General features: G+C 38.8%; 3 protein-coding genes across 6 annotated transcripts in view; 2 read left to right on the forward strand and 1 right to left on the reverse strand.

Annotated features, from left to right (window-relative positions):
* STOX1 (storkhead box 1) overlaps positions 1 to 5,715 on the forward strand; it is a gene marked incomplete at both ends in the record, with an annotated part of 48,837 nt that extends 43,122 nt beyond the window's left edge. Inside the window, 2 exons of one of the 3 annotated variants that reach the window (XM_082673594.1) lie at positions 651 to 3,009; positions 5,568 to 5,715. In XM_082673594.1, the coding sequence (XP_082529720.1) occupies positions 651 to 3,009; positions 5,568 to 5,715 (2,507 nt within the window). The remainder of the gene's footprint in view (positions 1 to 650; positions 3,010 to 5,567) is intronic. The other 2 variants (XM_082673595.1, XM_082673596.1) reach the window with 2 other exon arrangements.
* Positions 5,716 to 11,655: 5,940 nt separating this feature from the next.
* Positions 11,656 to 12,150, reverse strand: LOC309834621 (deoxyuridine 5'-triphosphate nucleotidohydrolase, mitochondrial-like; the record flags this gene model as incomplete). Its single annotated transcript, XM_082673599.1, has 1 exon — positions 11,656 to 12,150. One exon carries the CDS (start codon positions 12,148 to 12,150, stop codon positions 11,656 to 11,658), a length of 495 nt encoding a protein of 164 aa, XP_082529725.1.
* Positions 12,151 to 13,307: 1,157 nt separating this feature from the next.
* DDX50 (DExD-box helicase 50) overlaps positions 13,308 to 24,735 on the forward strand; it is a 32,537-nt gene continuing 21,109 nt past the window's right edge. For both annotated transcript variants that reach the window (XM_082673597.1, XM_082673598.1), the window contains exons 1-7: positions 13,308 to 13,484; positions 16,930 to 17,226; positions 19,771 to 19,846; positions 20,830 to 21,008; positions 23,101 to 23,218; positions 23,323 to 23,508; positions 24,004 to 24,149. In XM_082673597.1, coding sequence (XP_082529723.1) covers positions 13,395 to 13,484; positions 16,930 to 17,226; positions 19,771 to 19,846; positions 20,830 to 21,008; positions 23,101 to 23,218; positions 23,323 to 23,508; positions 24,004 to 24,149 — 1,092 coding nt within the window. In that variant the 5' untranslated portion in view covers positions 13,308 to 13,394. The remainder of the gene's footprint in view (positions 13,485 to 16,929; positions 17,227 to 19,770; positions 19,847 to 20,829; positions 21,009 to 23,100; positions 23,219 to 23,322; positions 23,509 to 24,003; positions 24,150 to 24,735) is intronic.

The raw sequence follows: 24,735 nt of genomic DNA on the forward strand, positions 1-24,735 counted from the left end.
CGCGGCACGTGGGATCTTCCCGGACCGGGGCACGAACCCATGTCCCCTGCATCGGCAGGCGGACTCTCAACCACTGCGCCACCAGGGAAGCCCTTTTTTTCACATTTTTAACATTGTTTTCATAATATGAATATAATTTTGAACTCTGCTGTTCAGAAAAGGAATTTCTTTTAAAATTGTTACCTTCTCAGTTTGAAAAACCACCATAATCCAGATGTTAGGTAGTTTGCCCTCACCCAAGCACAGACTGATTTTCATTTTCTCTTTAGATTCTTACTGAGGTTTAAGCTATGAGACTGGTTTTCAAAAACTTCCATGTTTGCTCTCAAGAAGGCTTTCCTTAGTCACAATTTAAATTTATAATGAGGTTGTATAACTTGGTGTTTGTGTTTGAGTGAACAGATTTTTTTCTTTGCTTAACCGGTAACCTAGCCATATGTCTTTGTGTAGATGAAATTATATTTCTGTTACTCAGTTTAATTATGATTATTGTTAATGCTTCTTTGACATTTTAATTATATATATTAATTGTGTTACAGTTAGCTCTGGGTTCATCAAGCAAATGTGTGGTCATTTCTGAGTTACTGATTTCACTCATTAAAATGTTTCTTATTCAGAACGTATCAGTGTAAAGTGCTTATTTGTTTTAGGCATTGCAATTCCATCTCAAGATATTCTCTATACCACTCTGGGAACTCTCATTAAAGAAAGGAAGATTTATCACACTGGAGAAGGATACTTCATAGTTACTCCTCAGACTTACTTCATTACAAATACAAACCCCCAAGAAAATAAGAGAGTCCTATCAGATGAAAGTCCCCGGATGCCAACTTCCATTACATACCTGGTGAACGTGGAAAGCTGTGCAGACCTAGCCAAAGAAAATGCGGCCCCCATATCCCATTGTCATTCTTGCCAGTGTTTCCATGATGTGTGCACTCAGTATATACAGGAACCACCAGCTGCTGCAGAAGTGACTAGAAAATGCCAGAAAGGTCTTGGGGAATCCAAACCTTTGGTACAGAATCGAACAGTTTCAGTGTCTGAGGAGAATCGCGTCTGTGACAGCGCCAAACCTTTACCATTCACAAAAGACAGAGAAAAAGCCAAGAAATTTGGCTTTAGCCTCTTCTGGCGCAGTATATCCAGAAAGGAGAAGTCCAGAACAGAGCACAGCAGTTTCTCTGCCCAGTTCCCACCAGAAGAATGGCCCGTCCGAGATGAAGATAACTTGGACAATATCCCTCGAGACATTGAACATGAGATAATCAAACGAATTAATCCCATTTTAACTGTTGACAACTTAATCAAACATACTGTCATAATGCAAAAATACGAAGAACAGAAAAAATATAATAGCCAGGGCACTTCCACTTATATGCTGACACTCAGGCATAAGTATCCTTCAAAAGTGGGAGTTAAGAAAAGTCAGGGCCGGTCTGTAAAGCCTCGAAGGCGGGGCCATTCACATAGAGATAGAGACAAAGCCAGGAGTCAGGGAAGTGGGCCTCAGCCAGGAAGCATTAGGCTGGAGAAACACCCCAAGCTCCCTGCTACACAGCCCACCCCCGGAATTGAAAGCCCTAATGAAGTAGAGCTTCAGAAACCACTTGGTGAGAATCCATCAGTGCTAGGTTCCCATTTGATTTACAAAAAGCGGATCAGTAATCCTTTCCAGGGTTTCTCTCACCGAAGGAGCCCAATAACCAAAGAGCACAACATCCAGAAGATCGGTGATCTGAAACCCAGTCAGATTGGACCAAAGGGAAAGCCTTTCCAAAGGGCGAGGTCTTTGGATTCCTCAAGAATCTTTGAGAGTGAAGCCAAACAGTCATACAGTGAACAATGTAATGATAAACTGAGAGCAGAATCCATTTATGTGAATCACTCTACTGTCAAACCTATCAGTGATGACTTTAGAGATTACCTCTTCAACTACTCTCAGTGTGGTGTTTTGCAAAATGATAGTAAATGCTGTTCCTTCAGGGAAAGCACGTTGAGACGTGATGTGTATGGTGGAGAAAATGAGGCAATCCCTGAAGTCTCGAGGAAAAGCTACTCTCATTTTGACACATTAGAAGAGACAAAAGAAACACAGCATGTCCTGCCATCACAAGGTTCCTCTTCTTTAGACCAAGCATCCTCTGCTCGTAGATCAGTTGATGAAACAATACACCAGTTCCAAAATCTTGGTCTTTTGGATTACCCAGTTGGTGCAAACCATTTGAGACAACCTGAGAGACAAGACAGAGACTCAGAGGAAACTCTGATGAGAAAGGCATTTATCCAGGAAGCAGAGACTGTGAGTCTAGAAAATGAAGGACTTTCTGATGACGACCAGGCCTTGTATCAGAATGAAGCAGATGATGAGGATGGGGCCTGCAGTTCATTGTATCTAGATGAGGATGACTTTTCTGAGAATGACGACTTAATTCAAATGCTGCCTGGCCACATTCAAGTTTCCTTTCCAGGGGGAAACAAGTGGAATCATTTAGGAAAACGAAAGGTGACCGAAAGGTCTCTGACTGAGTACAATAGCAACATACAGAGGTTTGAGCCTCTGGTGCTCAAAGGAAATGAACATTACAAGCCCACTGGGTTGCTTACTAATCCCGGTGAAAGCCAAAAACCTAATCTCTCTGCTGAAAACTGTGTCCTCAATTTAGGGATCCAGTCTGGTTTTGACTATGAAAAGGAACCCAGTGTAGCTAAATGTGTACAGGCCTCAGCACCTGCTGATGGAAGTATATTTGATTACTACGGCACAAGGAAAAGTGCTTCAGAGGCTGAAACCCTACAAGACCCTGTTGGTGACACAGGAAAGAAACCAGCCACCTGGAGTCAGAGTGCTCAGAATCAGGAAATGAGAAAACAGTTCACACACAAGTTAGAACTGTTCAACACTTCGCATATGCCAGTGTTGGCTCAGGACGTCCAACCTGAACATAGTCACTTGGAAGGAACCGAAAATCAGAGCATGGCAGGAGATAGTGGAATAGATTCTCCACGGTAAGTGCACATAGAAGTGATTGGCCACTATCCCACAGGAATTATTAAAATCAAGGGCATATTGAGTTACCTTGTGGGAGACTCCTGAATAAATTTTTTATAATGATACAAGTCTACCAGCCTTTACTGAATAAGTTGTATGAAGTTACAATGAAACCTCTTATATAATAGGATAGAGTTCATTTTTAATGTGAACCAAGATTTGACTGTTCCACTACTACTAAATCTTGAATTATTTCTAAAAATAGGAAGGGACTACCATAAACCAAGCACTTCCTGAACTGAAGGTTGGAAAGTTTTCACTTATATTCCTGGTTCTACACAGGTTGAGATAGAGATGTGGCTACTTTCCACTAATATTTTCCATGCCAGTTTGTTTAAATAACATTGTTCAGCATATAAAAGTAATTTGGTCATAATAGAACATTTAAAGTACTGAAAAGTAGTTTTTTAAAAACATCTATAATCACCCTACCATCTAGATATTTTTAAAAATCTTTTTATATTTGGTGTATTTATACTTTGGTCTGAACATATTGAATCTATATATTTTGTCTGTTGAGCTCATACTGTAGTTACTATTTTGCATGTTGCTTTTTTCAGTAGAATATAATGAACATTCCCCCATGTTATTAAATAGTTTTCTAAAAAGTCATCTTAAAATTTGGCATATATCTTCATTAGTTTTTTTATTATATAAAATTATTGTGTACCTCTTTTTTAAACAGTAATATAGAAATGTAAAAAGTAAAACTGGTAGTCTCCATTCCCTAGCCTTTTCCATTCCTGTTCCGTAGAGGTGACCTAAATATTGTTAACAGTTTGGCGTATATTCTTTCAGACTTTTTCCCTTGCATTTATAAATATAATTAATTTCTAACAGCAGAGCATACAGAGCTGTGGCTTTCTTTTTCACCTAATTTATCATGGATATCCTGCAATCAGTACATATATATCCTGCTTTTTGGGGGGGCACTGCGCTGTGCAGCTTGCAGGATCTTTGTTCCCCGACCGGGGATTGAACCTGGGTCCTCAGCAGTGAAAGCTCAAGAGTCCTAACCACTGGACCACCAGGGAATTCCCTCCAGCTCATTGTTTTGTTTTTTTTTTTGCTGTGCCACGCAGCATGCATGTGGGATCTTAGTTCCCTGACTAGGGATCGAACCCGTGCCCCCTGCAGTGGAAGCATGGAGTCTTAACAACTGGACCGCCAGGGAAGTCCCTTATTTTTTGAAATGGCTGCTTAGTATTCCATTATGTGGACCCTGTTATTTACATAACCATTATTTTCCTTGCTTTGACATTTAGATTGTTCCCAGTTTTTTTGCTATAATAAATCAATCTGCAGTGAATTGTTATTACTAAATGTTTGTGGACATTCCTAATTATTTATAACTTAGGCTAAATTCCTGGAAGTTTGCATTTTTTTAAACACATCTACTTTATTGGGGAACAAGATTTTTTTGCCTGAAACAATAGTTTAATTCATATTAAGTCATTGAAGTATCAAAACATGTTGTCTTTGAAGTAAACAACAGTGTAAACCAATAAGCCATGGGTTCCCTTTTTTTCCTCTCTGGCAAAAACAAAAATAAAACCAAAAACAAACCCAAAACAGATAAGAGAAATTGACATGAATTGAGAATTTAAATTTGAGAAATCTTGAGAAATTTAATTTTTAAAAATTGCTTATAATATGGTTTTCTTGAAAGATTTATAACTATAATCATTAAAGACATTTATAGGAAAAGGGAGGGGAGATAACATTTGGACATCAACTATGTGCCATAATTGGATTAGGATTAGGGAGACAGAGATGAACAAGGTGTTGTTGCTACCTATAGGAAGCTTACAATTTAGCTTAGTTTAGTTGAGGAGACCAACAAACAATAAACAAATTGAACTCAACAACAAAGCATAAACTCTTAATTCCACATCTCTTTGGCAGTTATGAAGAGTGATGGGCTGTGTGGGAAAGATTTATGGAGGACACATTTTTGAGACATCTCTTGATGTAATGGACAGGTGAGGGAGAGGAGGCAAGGTGGGAGAAGGGGAATGTCAAAAACAAAATGCCCAACCAGTAATGTGAGTTGGCTGAAGCAAGGCAGATGTGTTGGATAAGGGACTAACATCGCTTACAGCTCCTAGGAAAGGAACGCTAGTCAATATGAAAAATATTACAGTTGGCTTTTCCTTTCCATATGCTTACTCAAAAAAGAAACAAATTATACAAGAAGATATTGGTCATTTTAGTTGTATAGAAGAGTTTTTCATGGAGCTTATTGTTTCTGCCTAGAATATACTTGATATTGGATCGAGAACAGATGTTCAGAGAATATGAACTTCTTAGAAAGCAGCTGTCAAATAATTGAGTTGCTATTGGGAATCCTTTAAAATGTAAAGAGCACTTTAGATTTTTAAAGGTTAACTTATTTGATAAGTTAGTTCCTGTTAGTAAATGTACTCCTTCAAAGTAACAAATGAAGGTATTTTGCCTTGGTTAGAAATCCAGGCCCTTTTGAAGGCAATAATTCTGTTATTTTTAATATCTTTAGGACACAGAGTCTGGCATCTAATAACTCAGTCATTTTGGATGGACTAAAAAGAAGACAGAATTTTCTGCAGAATTTTGGAGGCACAAAGAGCAGTCAAACACCCACGTCCAATTCCTTACTACAACTAACTCCAGTCATAAATGTTTAATTCTTTTTTTAAGATTTTTTTTTTCAATGTGGACCATTTTTAAAGTGTTTTATTGAATTTGTTACAACATTGCTTCTGTTGCATGTTTTGGTTTTTTGGCCTTGAGGCATGTGGGATCTTAGCTCCCTGAACAGAGATCTAACCCATGCCCCCTGCATTGTAAGGTGAAGTCTTAACCACTGGACCTCCAGGGAAGTCCCATAAATGTTTAATTCTTACTTTTCTTTTGGAAACTTTTTTTTTTTGTAAAAATGTACAGCATTAATATAGAATGTTTTAATCAACTGAGTTTGTAAGAATTCTCTAAGGCCAAGCATATATGTTATTAACCTCATTACATATTTTGCTGTAGTTACTGTTTTTTTTCCTTTTTTGACATTGGCTTTTTTAAAGCTTATTTTACTATAAATTTATTGGGAATATATAGATTGTTTACAATAAAAAACATGGAATCATTGGTCTTCTTCCAATTAAATGTAATTTAACTTGAATCATCAGACGGACATTCATTAGTTTCTCAAATACATAGGAAGCTAATTTACTACCTAGTAGTGAATTTTTGTACCCACATCAATACCAAGTTCTTACGGTAAGTGGATCTCACCAGATTTCAACACAGAACCAGAAAATAGTGTGTTAGGGTTGCATAGATACGTTGTTTGCAACTTAAGTCTTTTATAATCAGAAAGAATTTATATAGATGTGTTGGGTGCAACAAGAATTCCTTCTATCCAGTCATTGCTGCCAAGGATATCCTTTGTGAACAGCTGGAACATGAACAAATGTCTCCACACTATGATTGACTGACAATGTCCAAAATACCCATGGCAGTAGACATATGGCTCAACTGTTTGGTTCCTCCCCACGTTTGAGGCTCTCTCTATAAAATGGCTTTGAGAAGTCAGGATGTTCTCAGATGGTGGAGATAGAAGGGAAGCAGAATGGTTGCAGGACGGCTGTGAGTGAAAGGGAGGTTCTGAATCAGAGATTTAGAGGGAAGATGCAAGATGGCTGATAGACAATTTTTCTACATTTGATCCACTTCTGTTCGCGATAAGACCTCCGTAGCCTTGCCAGAATTTTTTCTGGCAGGACTTTTCAGACCAAGTAGTGGAATGGTCAGTTCTCTTGGGTTTGGGGAACATGGAACAGTCACGAGTGGTTTCAGCATGTCGGGTAGATGCTAATGCTGATTTCTGGTTGAGGGGATGTTTCTACTAAGAGGTTTCTAAGGATTATCAAAGCCTTAGAGCTCAAGGATGATTGAATAGAGAGAGAGAGTGCCTCTTTCCAGCTCTCACCATCCAGATAACAGTGAAGGCCAGAATGAAGCTCAGCAGTGTGGAGAGCTGACTCCAGGCCCTGTGGGAGTGCAGAGGAGGGGAGATCAGATGCGCTGCTCTGTTTCATTGTGGTTGCACCACTCATTTCTGACTGTTGGTTTTCAGTGGCTCTGACCAACCTACCGTGGCATTCCAAGATTACCTGTGGTTACAGGGGGCAAAGTACCAAGAAGGGTAATCTGGATAGAAAAGCCTTGTGGGGGAGGCATTGGTTTAGGGGGGTCTTACAGCTTGGAATCAGTATCAGTGAGTGGAAGTTAGGAGAGAGAAATTTTAGCTCAATATGAAGAACTTCCTATTAGACAAAACTATCTGAAGATGAAATAGGTGGCTTTGTAAACAGATGAACTTCCTGCTGTTTAGGACATTCAAGCAGAGGCTTGGTGATCCCTTGACCGGTATGTTGCAGAGGTATTTCCAGTACTTTTCTTAAAAGGATGACTGAACTAGATGATTTTGAAGATTCCTCCCAACTGTAAGGTTCTGTGCTTATAAAACTCAGTGAAGGTGATATGTCAAATCTATCCAATTAAAAAAAAGGAAAAAAAAAAGATTCATTGAGGATCCTGTGAAGTACTGAACTCACTCAAGATTCCCAAGTTGCTTCCAGTTCTTCATTTCTGCACCGATCCCTGCCAATCCTTGGAAAAATGAGTACCAGCAACTCTTCTATCTTTGATCTTGGACCTGGACAATTTTCTTAATAGAGTAAGGAATCCAAAGTCTTTTGTGACTCTGTCCACCTCAAGGGACCAATGAAATCCATCTAATCTTGCCACCAGGTGCATTATGACACTCTCTAAATATATTAAATGAAGCCTATTATGAAACCAATAAACCTCCCTTCTATAAAACACAACATATGACCACAGGTATTAAAGATGAGTGTGCATGTTATTAAATTGTTTGGGAGATTATTCTCTACAATGGGTGACTTGAATTTTTTCCCACTATTTTTGTGTGTGGAAATTTTACTTATTCTCTTTCCCATTGCAGTCTGTTTGCTAAGAGAAAACTGTTCTCTTGAAACAGCATGGCGACCTGAGCTTCGGAGTCAGATAAGTTTAAATCCCAATTCCAACCCTTGGTAGCTGTGTGATGGAGAAAGTTACCAAACTTCTCTATTCATTTTTTTCATCTGTAAAGGATATCTACTTTATAGGATTGTTGTAAGATTTGAGGATAATCTATTGAAAGTGTCCAATGCAGGAGGCACCTATTATTGTTACAAACATATGTGTGTATATTTTTATATATTGATTCACAAAACTTGTCTAATACATGGCCTACTATACAGGTAACCTGTTTTTGCCAGGTTGTCTGGAATTCCTCCATTTAGAGAGTCCTTTCGGTTAAGATTATAGAAAAGTATCGTTAATCAAAATCCAGATATGCCTGGGGGAGGTATTATGCTTTTGGCTAACAGGTTTTCAGTTCATACCTCATGCTATAAATAGGATAAAGTATGCAAAGCATGGGCTGATTGTGGCTACTCATAATGTGAGATCATGTGCATCCTCTTTCATCTGGGATCTCAGACCCCTAGGAATCCTCAGAATAGCTGGCTTCTGCAAACTATTTTCAATATTTAAAAAATCCTAATGGAAATTGTACATTCCCTTTGCTTAACTCCTTGCTACTATAACATCAGTTTCTTTGCCAATGACTGAAATTACACCTGCTCAGTAATGCAACCCTATCACATGCTGGTGTGACATTGTTAAGCTTCATTTATATCTTATTCATATATTAGAAGAATGATCATGAATCAATTATTATTAAATGCAATTTAGCAGACAGAATGTTTCAAAGTGTCAGAGCCATGAGGAAAAAACAGAAGAAAGAGCCGTAGCAGTGAAAAAATTTGGGATCAACTGTATTTTGAGAACCCATCCTACAGCTACCTGAGAAGGCTTTTAAGGAATGGGGAAGACAGACTAGTGCCTAAAGGGAGTGTGGAAGAGAGACATGAGAGTCACGAAACAAGAATGGTGAGGGGATATATCGAAAACAAACTCATGACTATCTTTCTGGCCTCTACAGATCTTTCTCTCAGTTGAAGTCTTAGACACATGTTCCATTTTTAGCAGTTGAGCAGGTCCTATTTCTTGGGGAATGGTGCCCTCTTCTGGAGTAACTGATGTGACTGTTCCCTTCCACCACTTGATTGAAAAGCATCTACAAAGTAATTGATTAGAGAAACAGACCTCCTCCCTCTATTTAAAAAGCTTTCCCAAATAATTTGAATTAGGAGCTAGATACATACATCAGTATACATATGCTAAATATTTTCAAAGCTGTCTCCTCGCCAACACTGTCAAAACGTGGAGCTAAAAGTAGAAATATAAGTACCTCTGTACATCATCTCTGCTGTACTGTAATATCAGGGGATCCCCCCAGTTTTCCTGAACTATCAGTAGGGAAGGCATTTTTGCCCCCCACTTTAACTAACAACACAGGTTTTCGAGTTTAGTTGGCCAAGGTCATGTGGCTAGCAATGGCAGAAACATCATTCCTGGTCTCTCTTTCATTTTCTTCTTCTTAGTACTCTCCTCACTCTCTGCCCCCAGTATCTCTTGATCGATTTATAGCTGACCCTTAAACTATTTCCATCTCATAACATGATGGTTATGTTATTTTAAAATGATGGTTCAATTCCTCTTGTCACATAAGATTGACATGCAGATGCAAAATGATGGTTCTTTTTACCTTCTACTCTCTATGGAATAAAAATTAAAATCTAGCCCTCTAGGTTTGAGAATGACCAGAGAGAGGCAAGTTTATAAAAAGTCATCTTAAAAAAAAAAAGTCGGGGGAAGGGGGGAGGGGGGAGAAAAAAAAAAAAGTCATCTTGTTTTTATAGAGTTTAATGAGCCAAAGTGAAAGGCAAGGGAAATCTTTATAGAATGTTGCAACAGACCATCAGATGAGGCACCCCAACTGTCAAATTTTGAGAAAGAAATTATATCAGTGGCTCTGGCAAGATATTTGGAAAACAAAGATGTTCTAATAAGATTACATTTTGAGTTACTTGTACATTTTAATTATTCATGCTACCCCTTCAGGTTCCTCCCATAAATTTTTTAAAATAAATTTATTTATTTATTATTTTTGGCTGCGTTTGGTCTTCGTTGCTGCGCACGGGCTTTCTCTAGTTGCATCGAACAGGGGCTACTCTTCGTTGCGGTGCGCGGGCTTCTCATTGCGGAGCATGGCCTTTAGGCACACAGGCTTCAGTAGTTGTGGCTCACGGGCTCTCGTTGTGGCGCATGGGCTTAGTTGCTCCGAGGCATGTGGGGTCTTCCCGGACCAGGGCTCAAACCCATGTCCCCTGCATTGGCAGGTGGATTCTTAACCACTGCGCCACCAGGGAAGGCCACCCCCCAATCAATTTCATCATCAGTATAAATCTCTTGAGACTTATAGGGACCAAATATGAAAAAAAGAATTATTCCATCATCCCCATTCCCAAGTTTTCTACTTGATGCCCACTGAGAACACATATGTAGTGGTACCCCAATTTTTTCAGCTAAGCCACAGTTTGGTCAAGTTACTTATGACTAGGTTTAATTTACACACAGTTGCCCTTTCCACCTGACATAGACAGCAGCCAGTTTTGTTTACATGAGTTTGGTGCTCAGAAAGGTAGGGTTTTTAGAGTGTCCCAAATCACAGAAGGTCATTTAAAAAACACTAGTATACTTATTAGTCTCTTGCCTAGAGCGTCTCCAACAGTCTAGTCCTTTCCTTTTTCAGACCTGCTGTATGACCTTCGACATAAAAATGAATGCCAAAAATAGTCTTGAGGAGCTAAAACTTCATCTGTGTTTGATTTTCAACCACAACATACTAACATCTATTCCTATTATTATCCCAATTTTATACCTGTGACATTCTTAGCCACACCCACTCCTGCTTCCATGCACATCATACCCTGGCAGGAGAACCTTTGTACCCTGTAGGCTTTGTACCTTTGTACCCTGAAGGCTTCGTACCTTTGTACCCTGAAGGCTACAAAGACTTCACAGTGGTAGAATTGGGAGTGGGTGTGAGAGAGTGGGACAAAAAGGTTTTAGAAAAGACCAATCTAGAGATGCATAGCTATTCCCATAATCTAGGGAGAGAGATGCATTTTTTCACCATCAACACCTGAACACTCCATTTGTTCACAGTATTGAATCCATAAGGTAACATTTAGATAAACATATAGCCCCTGACTTCAGGCCAATCCACACTTAATGCAGGAGGCCTGTAGCAATCACAGATTTATCATTTGTGGTTTCAGCTATTTAGGACCAATCCCCAAACTCCAGGACTTGTAGCAATCTGAAATTTTGCTAAGACGTAAGTTTGATGCTCAGGTTACAAGGCTAGTGTGCTAGACATTGTCAAGTGGTTTGTGAAGTGCCCCTGCTTCTACATTGCCATTTGCTTTCTTGTTCTCAAGAGTAGGTTGAAGAGATCATGAAGAGTTAAAAGGAAATGGCTCTGAAATGAAAGCCAATCAGCTAGCACCTTTTTTTGTTTTCACTTTAAGCAAAGTCTTTATTTTCAAGGAAAAAGTATATTTTCTTATTTTCTGTTCTTGGCATAAATTTTAATTATTTCCAGTAGATCCAAAACCTCCTGAACCCCTTTCAGTGTCATCTAAAACTTGAACTTCCTCTATTTCTGGGTAAAATATACGTTCACAAATGAGCTGTGCAATTCCATCACCCTTTTTGACTTCGAACTTTTCTTTGCCAAAATTAAACAGTACAACACCAACATTTCGTCTATAATCTTCATCTATGACACCAGCTCCTACATCTATGAAGTGTTTTGCAGCCAAGCCAGAACGTGGAGCTACTCTCCCATAGCACCCATTAGGAAGAGCTATCTGAATGTCTGTTTTCACAAGAGCTTTCTCCATAGGTGGTACTGTGTATTCACAGGCACTGTATAGGTCATAGCCCGCGGCGCGCTCGGACCCCTTGGTCGGAGCGGTGGCGTGCTCCGAAAGCCGGACAAAGCGGAGCCGCATGCCGCCCTCCTCCGCAGGCCGGGCCCATTTGCTGGGGGAGATGACTTGTGCCTCTTGAGAGCAGGGCATGGCAGGGCAAAATGGGAGCACAAAGGGAGCAGGCGGAACAAGAGACAGCAGGATGAGCGTAGCGCACCCCAGCTAGCACCATTGATGTAAGAAAAGAAAGGTACATTCTCAGGAGTTAGTCCTTTGTATTATCAAAAGGTTTCCAGTTTTGTTCAAGGCTGTAATTCAGGGCCAGTTAATTCCCATAACTAATATCCTTTTATCCACTGCAAATACATAATCTGTCAAAGACATTTAGGCTTGTTTTTTCTCTAGGTTTCTCCAGGTTTTCCTAACATCATTCATTCTATGTTTCATAGGAGCATCTTCCCCCCAAACGCTTTGGTAAGCCCAAAGCTTTAAGGTTGGTGTGGCAGGGAAAGCATTGATCTCGGATTCAGGAGTTGAGTTTTCTAGTCCTGTGTGCCACGAACTGTGTGACTTCAGACAAGTAAATCCCTCTTTTAGGGGGTTAGTTTCCTCTAATGTCAAATGGGTGGGAAGGCCCTAAACTAAACTAAGGACCAACTTCATGACTAAAACCTAAGACTTGAGGGAAGGCTGTCCGGGCCTAGTCTTCACCTCAAACCCATCTAGCCCACTCCAGACCCCAAGACACCCTTTCCCACCAACTCAGGGCCGCTGGCCTCGGGCGAAGCTGTTAGACGTTAACGCCTCACCCCGCAACGGGCGGGGCCGAGGCCCGCAGCTTCCGGCGTCGAAAGGCGACGCGGCGCGTGGCGCTCCCTTCGCCCCGCCCGCTCCCCCCCGCCCTCCACGGGCAGGTTCTCCTGCCAGCACGCCGCGCGCGCGGCCGCTGTCCGGCGCCGTTGAGGGGCTTCCTAGCCCCAGCAGTGAATGCTGGGAAGCCCCGAAGCATCTCCGCTGTGGCAAAGAGAAATGTTCGGAGTGGGGGAGGGGGAGAGGGAGAGGGAGAAAACAAATCCGAACATTTTATGCTAATCAGTTCGCGCCTCCTTTATGGAGATTGGTCAGGGTTTTACTCTAGAAGCCAATCATTTCAGAAGAAGGGTGAGCCAATCGAGACTCCTCGCATTCATTGGCTGGGAGACTGAGTCGCAAGGAGAGAGTTTAAACGGAGAGTATCCGGGATTGTTTTCCCCCGCCGTGCGGTGCGTGTCCCGGAAGTGACGCAGGCTTTGGCCGGGAGGCTGCCCTGCCCCCGCTTCCTTTCACCCTGTCGCTACCTGTAGGTAGTTGTGGCCGCCGTGCTCAGAGGGAGGCGGCGGCAGCAGTAGCGGCGAATGATGCCTGGGAAACTCCTCTGGGGGGACATTATGGAGCTGGAGGCACCTTTGGAGGAGACCGAGAGCCAGAGGAAGGAGAGGCAAAAGGTGCGCTGAGGACGGGCCGCGCCTCCTTTTGGGCTGCGCCGGCTTGGGCGGGGAGGGGAGTCTACCTGATGGCCTGTCACAACCGGGCCGGAGCATCCGAGGGCCTCTCCTCGCGCCACCCTCGTCCCTGGGAGGTCGCTCCGGGACCATTACTACCTCCACACCCCTAACCTGGAGAAGGGCAGCACTGAGCTTGGGCCCGGCCTCTCGTGGTCCCCGTCCTTCCTGTCGGCGCCTACGAGATGGGCAGACTCAAGTTCTCATCGTGGAATCTGTTCTTTCTGTCCTCTTCTTAAGCAGCGAGGCCTGTCATTTGGTTCTGGTTGGCCGTCTTAGAAGATGATTAAGAAAAACGATTGCCTTGAATATGTGTAACTTCTCCGTCATTCTGTCCTGTATGCGAGAATCTTGGGGAAAGCGATCTTAGATTTACAAACCTCGATAACGGGTCAGTAGAGGATTGAGGAAAAGTGTCACAGCGAAAATTGCCAGGATTTGGCTGTGATGGAGATCGCGTGGGTTGTATTAGTAATAGCCTTTTATGTTAGTATTTTCATTCAATTCACAAATGTTTATGGAGCCTAATTTATGCCAGACTCTTTGCTGGGCACCAGGAAGGTCCTTGCTCTCAACGAACCTGTTAGAAGAGTTGTAGAGACTTCCTGCCCCATCCCTCAAAAGAAGAAAGAGAGAGAAAAGAAAACAGAGCTTGGAGGGTAAGGAAGCAGTGTTTGAAGGCTGACATTTGACAAAAGAATGAAAATATTCTCTGTAGTCCCAGAGAGCAGAACCTACCCTTCTGACCTTATCACCAAGGTAAACTTGCCATTCTAGCCAAGCAGTTATTATTTTTTATTGTGGTAAAATACACATACTATAAAATTTACCATTTTAACCATTTTAAAGTATACATTTTTGTAGCATTAAGTACACTCACATTGGTCTGCAGACATCATATTCATTCATCTCCAGAACTTTTCATTCTCCCAGACTGAAGCTCTGTGCCCATTAAACACCAACTCCTCGGTTGCCCTCTCTCTCCAGCCCCTGGCAACTACCATTCTCCTTTCTGTCTCTATGAATTTGACTACTGAAGATAACTCATGTAAGTGGAATCACCAAGCAGTTATTTTAAGTTTTGCTCATTCTAAAATACTTGTCTCTCCTTCTGCATCCATATCCTATCCATCTGTCAAGGTTTAGTTTATGTCTTTTATAACCACTCCAGTGTACACATACAGTAATCTCATTCCCCCTTGAAGTCTTGTTCGAGTGCTATCTTTATCATTTGATTGGCATTTATTATGCCCTTCCTTGTAAAGTTAGCTCATTCTTCCTGAGTATATCTTTCCCAAGTATTTCCCAAAGATCCTTGAGGGAAATGACCATATCTTTGTCCATGCTTGCATTTCACTATATCCTTGTGAATTAGTGGCTTTCACATTGTAGTTTCTCCAGAGGTACTTGTTGATTTTCCTTTAATTATGAAAGATAACTAAAGATTTGGAAACAGATTGGAGTACCAACTAATAGAAATAGACATTCAAATAGTGGTCTGGCATCCAGATGAAGGTAACTGGTTTTGGATGTGTTAAGATATGGAGCTGGGCCTTAGGTTCTCAGAACTGGAGTGCAGGTTAGGAAGGAAGCCTGGAAGTGTATGTTGAAGCCATGAAAATGGTATGAAAGTGTACATAGAGAACAGAGACTTAAAGAGCGTCCACAGAAGGAGAAGGGAGAGGAGACATTGAAGAAGATAGAGGTAACAGGGTAAGGAGGGAATGTAGTGTGTTGTGGAAGCCAAGAAGATGCAGAGTGTCGAGCACTGTGGATCTGATGTGGAACAATGTATTTCATCACCTTGAGTATTGCTGGGCTTGAACCTAGAGGTCTCATTTTATCTTGCTTCATCTCCCTGAAGTGCAGGCCCAGGAGCAATTCAAACCCTGAGGCTTGCTCTATAAATAATCTTGTTTTTCTATAGAAGAATCTAGTGGTTTGGGGAGATGTGGGATAGTTCAGTTAACTAAAGATCAAATGATGTAACATATAACTCTATAACTTATATTAATGTAAAACTCTAATGTTTACAAAGCATTTTCAAATATTCAGTTTTCATAGCAACTCTTATTTCATGAATGAGAAAATTGTATGTGAAAGTATTCTGTAGAAACTGTGTAAATCATGGTGAAAATTTTGGTGCTGGTTGTTTTTACCAAGACTAGTCACTACCATCTAATTTATTTTGAACATTTCCATCTAATTTATTTGGAACATTTGACCGAGTGATTTTGAAGTGCTAAATTTCCAAATCATTTCTTGCTGTCTGCAAATATTAAAACAAAAGTTGGCATTTCAAAACTAAAGTTGCAGAAAGCCACCCCCTCCCCCCTTTTTAAAGTTCTATTAACTAAATTTGTAAAACTTTAAAAAATTTTCTGGGATTACTAATATAGTTATCCTTCCATAGGAGTATAACAATTGGGCTTTTCTTTAACCTGTTTATCAAAGTTCAGGGGGGAAGCATGATGTGAAAAGAGCATGGGTTTTCAAGTCAAACAGGGCTTGATTTCTAGCACTTTCACTTGCAAGAAATCCCATATGTGGGTCTTTGGCAAGTTACTTATCTCTAAGAACTTGTTTCCTCGTCTGTAAAATGGCAAAGGTGATACAGGTTCGCTATCCCTTATCCAAAATCCTTGGGGCTAGATATGTTGTCGAATTCAAAATTCTGGGGTTTTTAAAAGGGTAACACCCTAGTAGGGTTTGGGGCCCCGAACCTATAATCAAACACCTTAATGTTAAATGTGAATATTCATACTAAGTGGAATAAATAAAGATTACAGATTGTCTCACATTAGTTGAAGTCAAATTTTACCACAAAATGAGTTCAGGTCAGGTAAGGTTTTGTCTCCAAATAAATTACAAAAAAACTTTCGGTTTTCAGAGCTTTATGGATATTGGAATTTCGGATAAGGGATTATGGACCTGTACTTCCCTTATAGGGTTGTTATGAAGATTTAAACAAGATAAGCCGAAAACATATTACACAATGCTGGGTAGGTACTCAGTAAATATTAATTTTTTTCTTGGAGATATTAGAAGTTTTTGATTGTTTTTTAATTTATAAATCTTGAGTTCTCATTCTTTTACTGAAAAGAAGCTATTTCAGTTTCCCTTAAATGTTATAATGGGATTAAAGAGGGACTAGAGGCCAGGTCTTAAGAGTGCAAGATTTGGGCTGAGAAAGAAAGCAATAGGTAAAGCTTAGGCTTGGCATTAGCAACCAGTCTGGATTTCTACCAGGTACCTTTTCAAGATTACTGTAGATTGAGCTTTGCTGGTTGGGGGAGTCATACTCTAACTTCTCTAGAGTCTTAAAAGCAAAGCAAACCTTGTGACCCTCTTGTCACCCTCTTGTCACTGCTTCTTTGTTTTTCCACAGAGTGATAGAAGGAAGTCAAGGCACCATTATGACTCAGATGAGAAATCAGAAACAAGAGAAAATGGTGTTGCAGATGACCTGGATGCTCCCAAACCCAAAAAAACTAAAATGAAAGAGAAACTAAATGGTGACACTGAGGAAGGATGTAATAGACTTTCAGATGAATTTTCTAAATCTCGTAAGTCAAGAAGAAAAGATCTGTCAAATGGAGATATTGATGAATATGAAAAAAAATCAAAGCGAGTGTCATCCTTAGATAGTTCTACTCATAAATCAAGTGAAAATAAACTAGAAGAGGTATGGATACTTTTTGTTTTGCATTTGACATTATCCTTGAAATACAGGATAATTTGATTCTTTAAGACTAACTAGAATTGATTCTACAGTATTTCCTGCTTACTGTCCAATACTCTCAGTTGGACTGGGGAGTCTATACAGCTGAAACCTGAGCCTTTTCCCCTTTGTCTCTTGTTTCTTTCATTATATTGCCTTTTTCTTGGTGAAGAGATTGGTGCGGGGGGGACTTGGTCAAGTTTAAACCTTGCCTGTACATTTGGGTTCCTAAATAGATTTTCCAAATGCTTATTGATGATCACTTACTTGCATTTCTTATGGTTATTTCAGCCCTCATCATTACTCATGAATTAAGTTCTGACTTTCTGAAACGGGGTACATAAAGGCCTCTTGACTTTGTATATTTTGCCTTCTGTTTCTTGTGCTTCTGTAACAATAGCAACTTTCAATGATTTTTAGGTCTTACTGTAACTCAATCTTAAAGCTGTTTGCTTTTTTAAAACAGAAATGAAACATATGAAAATGATCTGAAGAAATTTGTTCTCCTGAATATTAATTTTTTGGAAGGTATAGAAAACATGCTTAGTATAGAATCGTCATTCCTGGACTCATTACTTTTGCCAGTATCTGTTAGAGTAGGTATATTCTTGCACAGAATTTACTCAATTTGTTCTTGCACTTTTTTTTTTTTTTTCCCCCCGGTACGCGGGCCTCTCACTGTTGTGGCCTCTCCTGTTGCAGAGCACAGGCTCCGGACGCGCAGGCTCAGTGGCCATGGCTCATGGGCCTAGCTGCTCCGCAGCATGTGGAATCTTCCCGGACCGGGGCACGAACCCGTGTCCCCTGCATCGGCAGGCGGACTCTCAACCTCTGCGCCACCAGGGAAGCCCTGTTTTTGCACTTTTCCTCTAGCAGAGTTCATAGGTTTATCTGGGCATTACAAATTGTCATTAAATTACTCAGCTCTTAAACAAAAAAGAACTTTAATATTCTTAATAACTCTTGGTATTTAATAATCTTTACATTTAAAGAATCTGATAGTTGCTGTTAATTTAAATACATTTGAGCTTAATTTAATGTGTAATCTTTGGGGAGCTTTGAGAAAAAATGTTGAATCCTTGCTTTACAATATGGTGTTTTTTTATTTGTGAGTTTGCTATTTGTCAGGAAGCATATATGTTAGAGAGTTGTTCTAAATAAGGCCCTACAAATCTGTATCGCTGAGCAGCAGAGTGTACTTCTTGCTCTGTTGGGATTTTGCCAGCTATAGTGCTCTGTATTGTAATAAGCTTAACTGTTTATTATTTTGTTTAGATTATGTTAGGGTTCAGGAGTTCTACTTCTAGGAATTTATCCTCCTAAGGAGATTATCACGAGGTGTACAGAGATGTATGAATCAGTATCTTATCACAGTGATGTTGGTAATAGCGAAAAATTTAAACATCCTAAATGTCTGATAGTAGGCAATTGGTTTGATAAAATATGCTATACCTATGTAATAGAATGCATTGATCTTAAAGGGCATAGATATGTTAGAAAGGTATTCAGTCTATCTTATTAAATGAAAAAAATGATTACAAAGGAGTATATACATATGTTTTTATTTCACTTAAAAATGTATATGTACATAGAGGAGTGTGTGTTTCAAATGTGTCTTTAGCTGATTGGATTGTAGATAATTTTACAATTTCTTTCTTTTAATATGGTTTCTAAAATTTCTGCAATGAAAATGTGTACTTTTCTAATAAAATTTTTTTCTTTAATCTTAAAAAGATAACATACAGGTTTGCTTAAATGGATTAAATTTGAATTTGATGTTATGTCTTTTATCTGGTTCTTAGTTTGAAACTTGTTATGGTGTGTGGTTTTGGAACTACCTTCTTTAAACAACCAGTAATAAAGTTTTTAAGTAGATATATTGTCTTTGTTCTATATATGCATTGACTAGTACACAAAGTTTTCAATAGATGTTAAATGACAATGTCATGCTGACCTCTATATATGTTTGAGAAATTTTCAAGCTTACAGGAACTTTTCCTTGTATTAATGACATAAAAAATGCTTTTTAGATTCATAGAACAACTTATTTAACTTTTAGTTTTAGAAACAATTTACTTTCCTCATTGCTTAGCTTCTTTTGGGGCGGTTTTATAGGCTTGTGTTAATCTTCATAATTAATATTATCTATATCTGTGAATATGATTTAGATTATTGAATACCTCTTTCATAATACATTCAGTCAAGTGGAATTATATTTTGATCTATGTAGTAAATGTATTTCTAAAGAGTTTTATGTGTGAATTAATCATTTTTAAATGTATTATGGGAAAGTGTATTAAGCTTGTTATTTGAAGAGACAGTTTTGAAATTAAAAGAATTTGCCACTAATTTATCTTGTAAGTTAATCTATACAGTTTTTGCAAATACTAACTAAAGTTGGTTTGTTAGTTCATTTAGTAGAGCTAAAAGCAGTAAATGAGTGAAAGATTCTAAATACCTGGTCGGATATGAACTATATCAGTTAGGCCTTTGATTTCATTTTGACAGACACTAACACGTGAACAGAAAGAAGGAGCCTTCTCCAATTTCCCTATTTCTGAAGAGACTATAAAGCTTCTGAAAGGTACAATGAATTTTTTTTTAATTTATTTTATTTATTTTTGTCTGCGTTGGGTCTTCATTGCTACACGCCAGCTTTCTCTAGTGCAGTGAGCGGGCTTCTCATTGCAGTGGCTTCTCTTGTTGCGGAGTACAGGCTCTAGGCGCGCAGGATTCAGTAGTTGTAGCTCACGGGCTCTAGAGCTCAGGCTCAGTAGTTGTGGCGCACGGGCTTAGTTGCTCCGCGGCATGTGGGATCTTCCCGGACCAGGGCTCGAACCTGTGTCCTCTGTACTGACAGGCGGATTCTTAACCACTGTGCCGCCAGGGAAGCCCCGGTACAATGAATTTTAATGGATATGCAATTGAAAATCTAAAACTAGATTTTAGAAACTCTTGTGCCTTTTCTGACCAAAAGGAGAATATACAAAGCATAGAGAAATAGCTTTTTTCATTGCAGTTATTTCTACATCATTTTTTTGGTATTCGGTTCGGTTTTTAACTTTAAAGAATTATATGTATTTGTCAAAAGATCAGGCCAATTTTTTTTTTTAATAAATAAATTTATTTATTTATTTTTGGCTGTGTTGGATCTTCGTTGATGCGTGTGGGTGTGCCGGCTTCTCATTGCGGTGGCTTCTCTTGTTGCAGAGCACGGGCTCTAGGTGTGTGGGCTTCAGTGGTTGTGGCTTGTGGGCTCTAGAGTGCAGGCTCCATAGTTGTGGCGCACAGGCTTAGTTGCTCCGCGGCATGTGGGATCTTCCTGGACCAGGGCTCGAACCCGTGTCCCCTGCATTGGCAGGCAGATTCTTAACCACTGTGCCACCAGGGAAGTCCCTCAGACCAATATTTAAATAATTCCTCTTTGGGGTAGGAATAAATGTAAATGTTGTTAGGTGATGTATCTTTAGGCACATGTTGATGAATCAGGAATGTTATTTTCAAATAAATGTAGTTTTTCCTATTGCTGGTTTTAAGTAAATATTTCAATGAAATCTCATTTTACAGGTCGAGGGGTAACATATCTCTTTCCTATTCAAGTTAAGACTTTTGGTCCTGTATATGAAGGAAAAGATTTAATTGCTCAAGCGCGGACAGGAACAGGAAAGACATTCTCTTTTGCCATCCCCTTGATTGAAAGACTCCAAAGAAATCAAGAGACAATTAAAAAAAGCCGCTCACCAAAGGTAACCATTATAGGGAGTAAAAGGTTTAAATATTACTCTAATGGAAAGAGAAAGAAAGAGTATACTGGTCTTGGGAATGCCCTGGTGGTCCAGTGGTTAGGACTTGGCGCTTTCACTGCCGTGACCCGGATTCAGTCTCCAAGCAGGGATTGAATCTGGGAACTAAGATCCTGCAAGCTGCACAGCGTGACCAAAAAAACAAACAAACAAACCACAATATACTGGTCTTAAGTTCAAGTACCCCAAAGATAGAAAAGTTAGTCAGTCCTGGGGCATAAAGTAAAAATTTGGGTCCTAAAGCAAAAATTTGATTTTTAAGATAAATCTCAAATAAAGCTAAAGTGAGTTACTGCGTATGAATGTAATGTGTATGGATCCATAGATGTCTTTGATAACTGTATATTATGAAGCCAGCATATCTGATTTTAGGAGTATTTACAAAGTTAGTATATTTAGTGACCTTTTTCTTCTCTTTTTTCAATTCTGACCTTTGCTTTTAAACAGTAATTTTGCTGAAGTGGTATTTATTTGCTCATTCAGTAAATAATATTTATTTTACTGATTGACTTTAAGAGTATTGTAGAAATGATACTGCTACTCCCTGTGTTGTTGGAGTACTGGAGATCTGTCTTAATTTATCAGTAGTAAAGAACAGAGAGGACCTAGTGAAATTTTAGCCTAAAATTTGACACTTTTAGAACCTATGTTCACTTTCAGGTTCATAAACGTGAAAAAGAAAAGAATCAGTATTGGAACTTCCCTGGCAGTCCAGTGGTTAAGACTCCACACTTCCACTGCAGCAGGCACGGGTTCCATCCCTGGTTGTGGAACTAAGATCCTGCATGCCGCACAGCGCGGCCAAGAAAAGGAATCAGTATCAAAATTTGAACAGATATGTGGCTAAAAGTAATTTGTTCTTTGAGACTTCTAAATATTATTACAGTGTGAAAGTAAATTCACATATATGAATGTAATTAAATAACAGTGGTCTTGGAACAGGACAAATCTTTTTTTAGAGAGTTCTGTTTCTTAGGTGAAATTAGGAAGTCTGAAAGTAATAGAAATAGGACACAGTCCCAACACTGCATTTAAAAAGCTTTTATGCTAGAAGGACATTACTGGAGATTCCAGCTCCACCACTTCTAGCTACTTGATCTTGGGCAAGACTCAACTTCTCTAAGACTCATGCTCCTCATTTGTAAAACTGGGAAAATAATGCCACCTCATTGGGTTTTTGTGAGGATCAAATTAAATAATTCGTGTAAAGCACTATTGTTGTTTGCAGAATTATAATCGGCATTGTACATAGAAAGTTTATGGCTACTTTTTGTTAAATCTGCACTTTCTAAATATCAAAAAAAGAGAAATAGAGGTAAATCAATTTTTGTATAACCTGTTTGAAACATGAGTTTTATTTGCTTAATAAGGGGCTTTGCCCCTTTTTCGGTAAGTCTGCTGGGATCCTGTGTAGAAGAAGCTGCTCTCATTAAACACCAAACAGTTAAGTCCACTCTCTGGTACTAGCTACAGATTCGGTTTCATATTCTACTTAACAAATAAATTGAAATATTTCTTTTTAAAAAATGGCACATATTGGGCATTCATTCATTCACTCATTCAACAAATATTTTTTGAGTATCTATTCTGTGCCAGGCACTGTTTGAAGTTCAGGGAATATATTGAATAATATGACATAAATAACAGTACTGACATAAATAATAAATAGTACTGACATAAATCCCTGTCTTCATGGAGCTTACATTTTAGTGGGTGAGACAATGAGCAAATCAGTAGAATATAAATATTTTATATGGTGTAAGTGCTAAGGAGAAACAGTTAAGCACAGTTGGGAGGATATGAAAAGAGGGTTAGAAACCTCACTGAGAAAGTGACTTTTGAAAGGGGACCTTAAGGAAGTAAGGGAGGATATAATAAACATAAGCTGTTCTTGTTATTTGTGCTCTGTCTTTAAATACTATGACATTAATGATGAGATTCCTAGTTTTAAATGCACCTTAAAAAATAGTCTTCTCAGTTTGAACTTAGAGGTCTACAGAAACTTACCTTTTGGTTTTTTAAACCTTTTGCTTAGGTACTTGTTTTGGCTCCTACAAGGGAACTGGCAAACCAAGTAGCCAAAGACTTCAAAGATATAACTAGGAAACTCAGTGTGGCATGTTTTTATGGTGGAACATCATATCAAAGCCAAAGTGAGTAAACATGTCTGATGGTAGCACAAAGATCTATTTGCTACTCAAATCTAAAATCTACATTTGAATTTTTACATATTATTGACATTTCTCTCCTCTCACAGTTAATCATATTCGAAATGGTATTGACATCTTGGTTGGGACCCCTGGTCGTATCAAAGATCATCTGCAGAGCGGCCGATTAGATCTTTCTAAACTGCGCCATGTTGTGCTTGATGAAGTGGATCAAATGTTAGATTTAGGTTTTGCTGAACAAGTTGAAGATATTATCCATGAATCCTACAAAACTGGTATATCCTAATTCAAAATAAGCACATTAGCAATTCTTTTCTTATCTAAAAGCTTATGAATTTTTTATTTTATGATTTTTAATACATTGTCCCCAGTGTTCTAACAAAACTAAAGGTATTTGGTATCTGTTTTCTTCCTGAACAAGAAAGTATAATAGCATACTTTAACCATTTTCTTAGCTTTCTTTGCTTTCTTCCATGTATTATTTTATAGTAAGTAGTTTTACTAACTCATTTTACTGATTTCTTTGCTCATTGTTATTTCTTAAATTCTCATCTTCCTTCTAGGTTCAGTTTTCTTCATATTGATATTTTCCCTCAGTTTTGAAAGTAGAAAGTTTTGATAATTGCAGTAAAGTTTATATGTTCAAAATTCACCCCAAGTTTTGAATTTTTCATTATTTCTTTGAAGTTTGGGGGGATTTTTAAGAGCTGACTACATTGTGGGATATTAAGAAATTAAGAAAGCATTTGAATTCTTTTTGTTTATTTAAGATTCTGAAGACAATCCTCAGACTTTACTTTTTTCTGCAACTTGCCCACAGTGGGTATACAAAGTTGCAAAAAAATACATGAAATCCAGATATGAACAGGTTGACCTTGTTGGGAAAATGACTCAAAAGGCTGCAACTACTGTGGAAGTAAGTAGCTTTCCAGTGTGATAGATTTTAGCTTTTAGTTGATATTTTGAAATTTGTTGAAGTTAAACTTATGTTTTGGGTACCAGTTCAGGCCAAATATCTCTTTTTTGCCCTTAGTCAATAAGATACCTATGTATTTCTATAGTTTGAGACTCAGGAGCAGAGTAAAATAAATAGGGGGAAGAAAGTTTGTGAACAGGCAAGTCCTAACAGGAGATATACAGGCATCCATAGGGACAGACTTAAAGTATGTAGAATGTGAAAAACGAAGTAATTCATCCCAATTTGCTGGTGTTGGGATAATTTGTTAAAGCTTAGGTGGAAAAAAGATCCTCATTTCATACCGTATACCAAAAATATTCCCAAAGATTTAAAAAAATTAAGCCATAAAATAATTTACAGCAGATTGTAGGTCAACAGTTATTTGATTTGAGGAAAGGGAAGGCTTTTCTAAACATAAAGACAGAAGAAAGCACCATAAAGGAAAAGGTTTATAATTTTGACTCCATGAAAATTTAAACCTATAGTATTTTTTTTAAAAAAAGAATTAAAGGTAATATTTGCATTATTTTGACAGGTATGTACC

This window comes from Grampus griseus (assembly GCF_964374135.1).
Source record: "Grampus griseus genome assembly, chromosome: 16".
Lineage (NCBI taxonomy): Eukaryota > Metazoa > Chordata > Mammalia > Artiodactyla > Delphinidae > Grampus > Grampus griseus.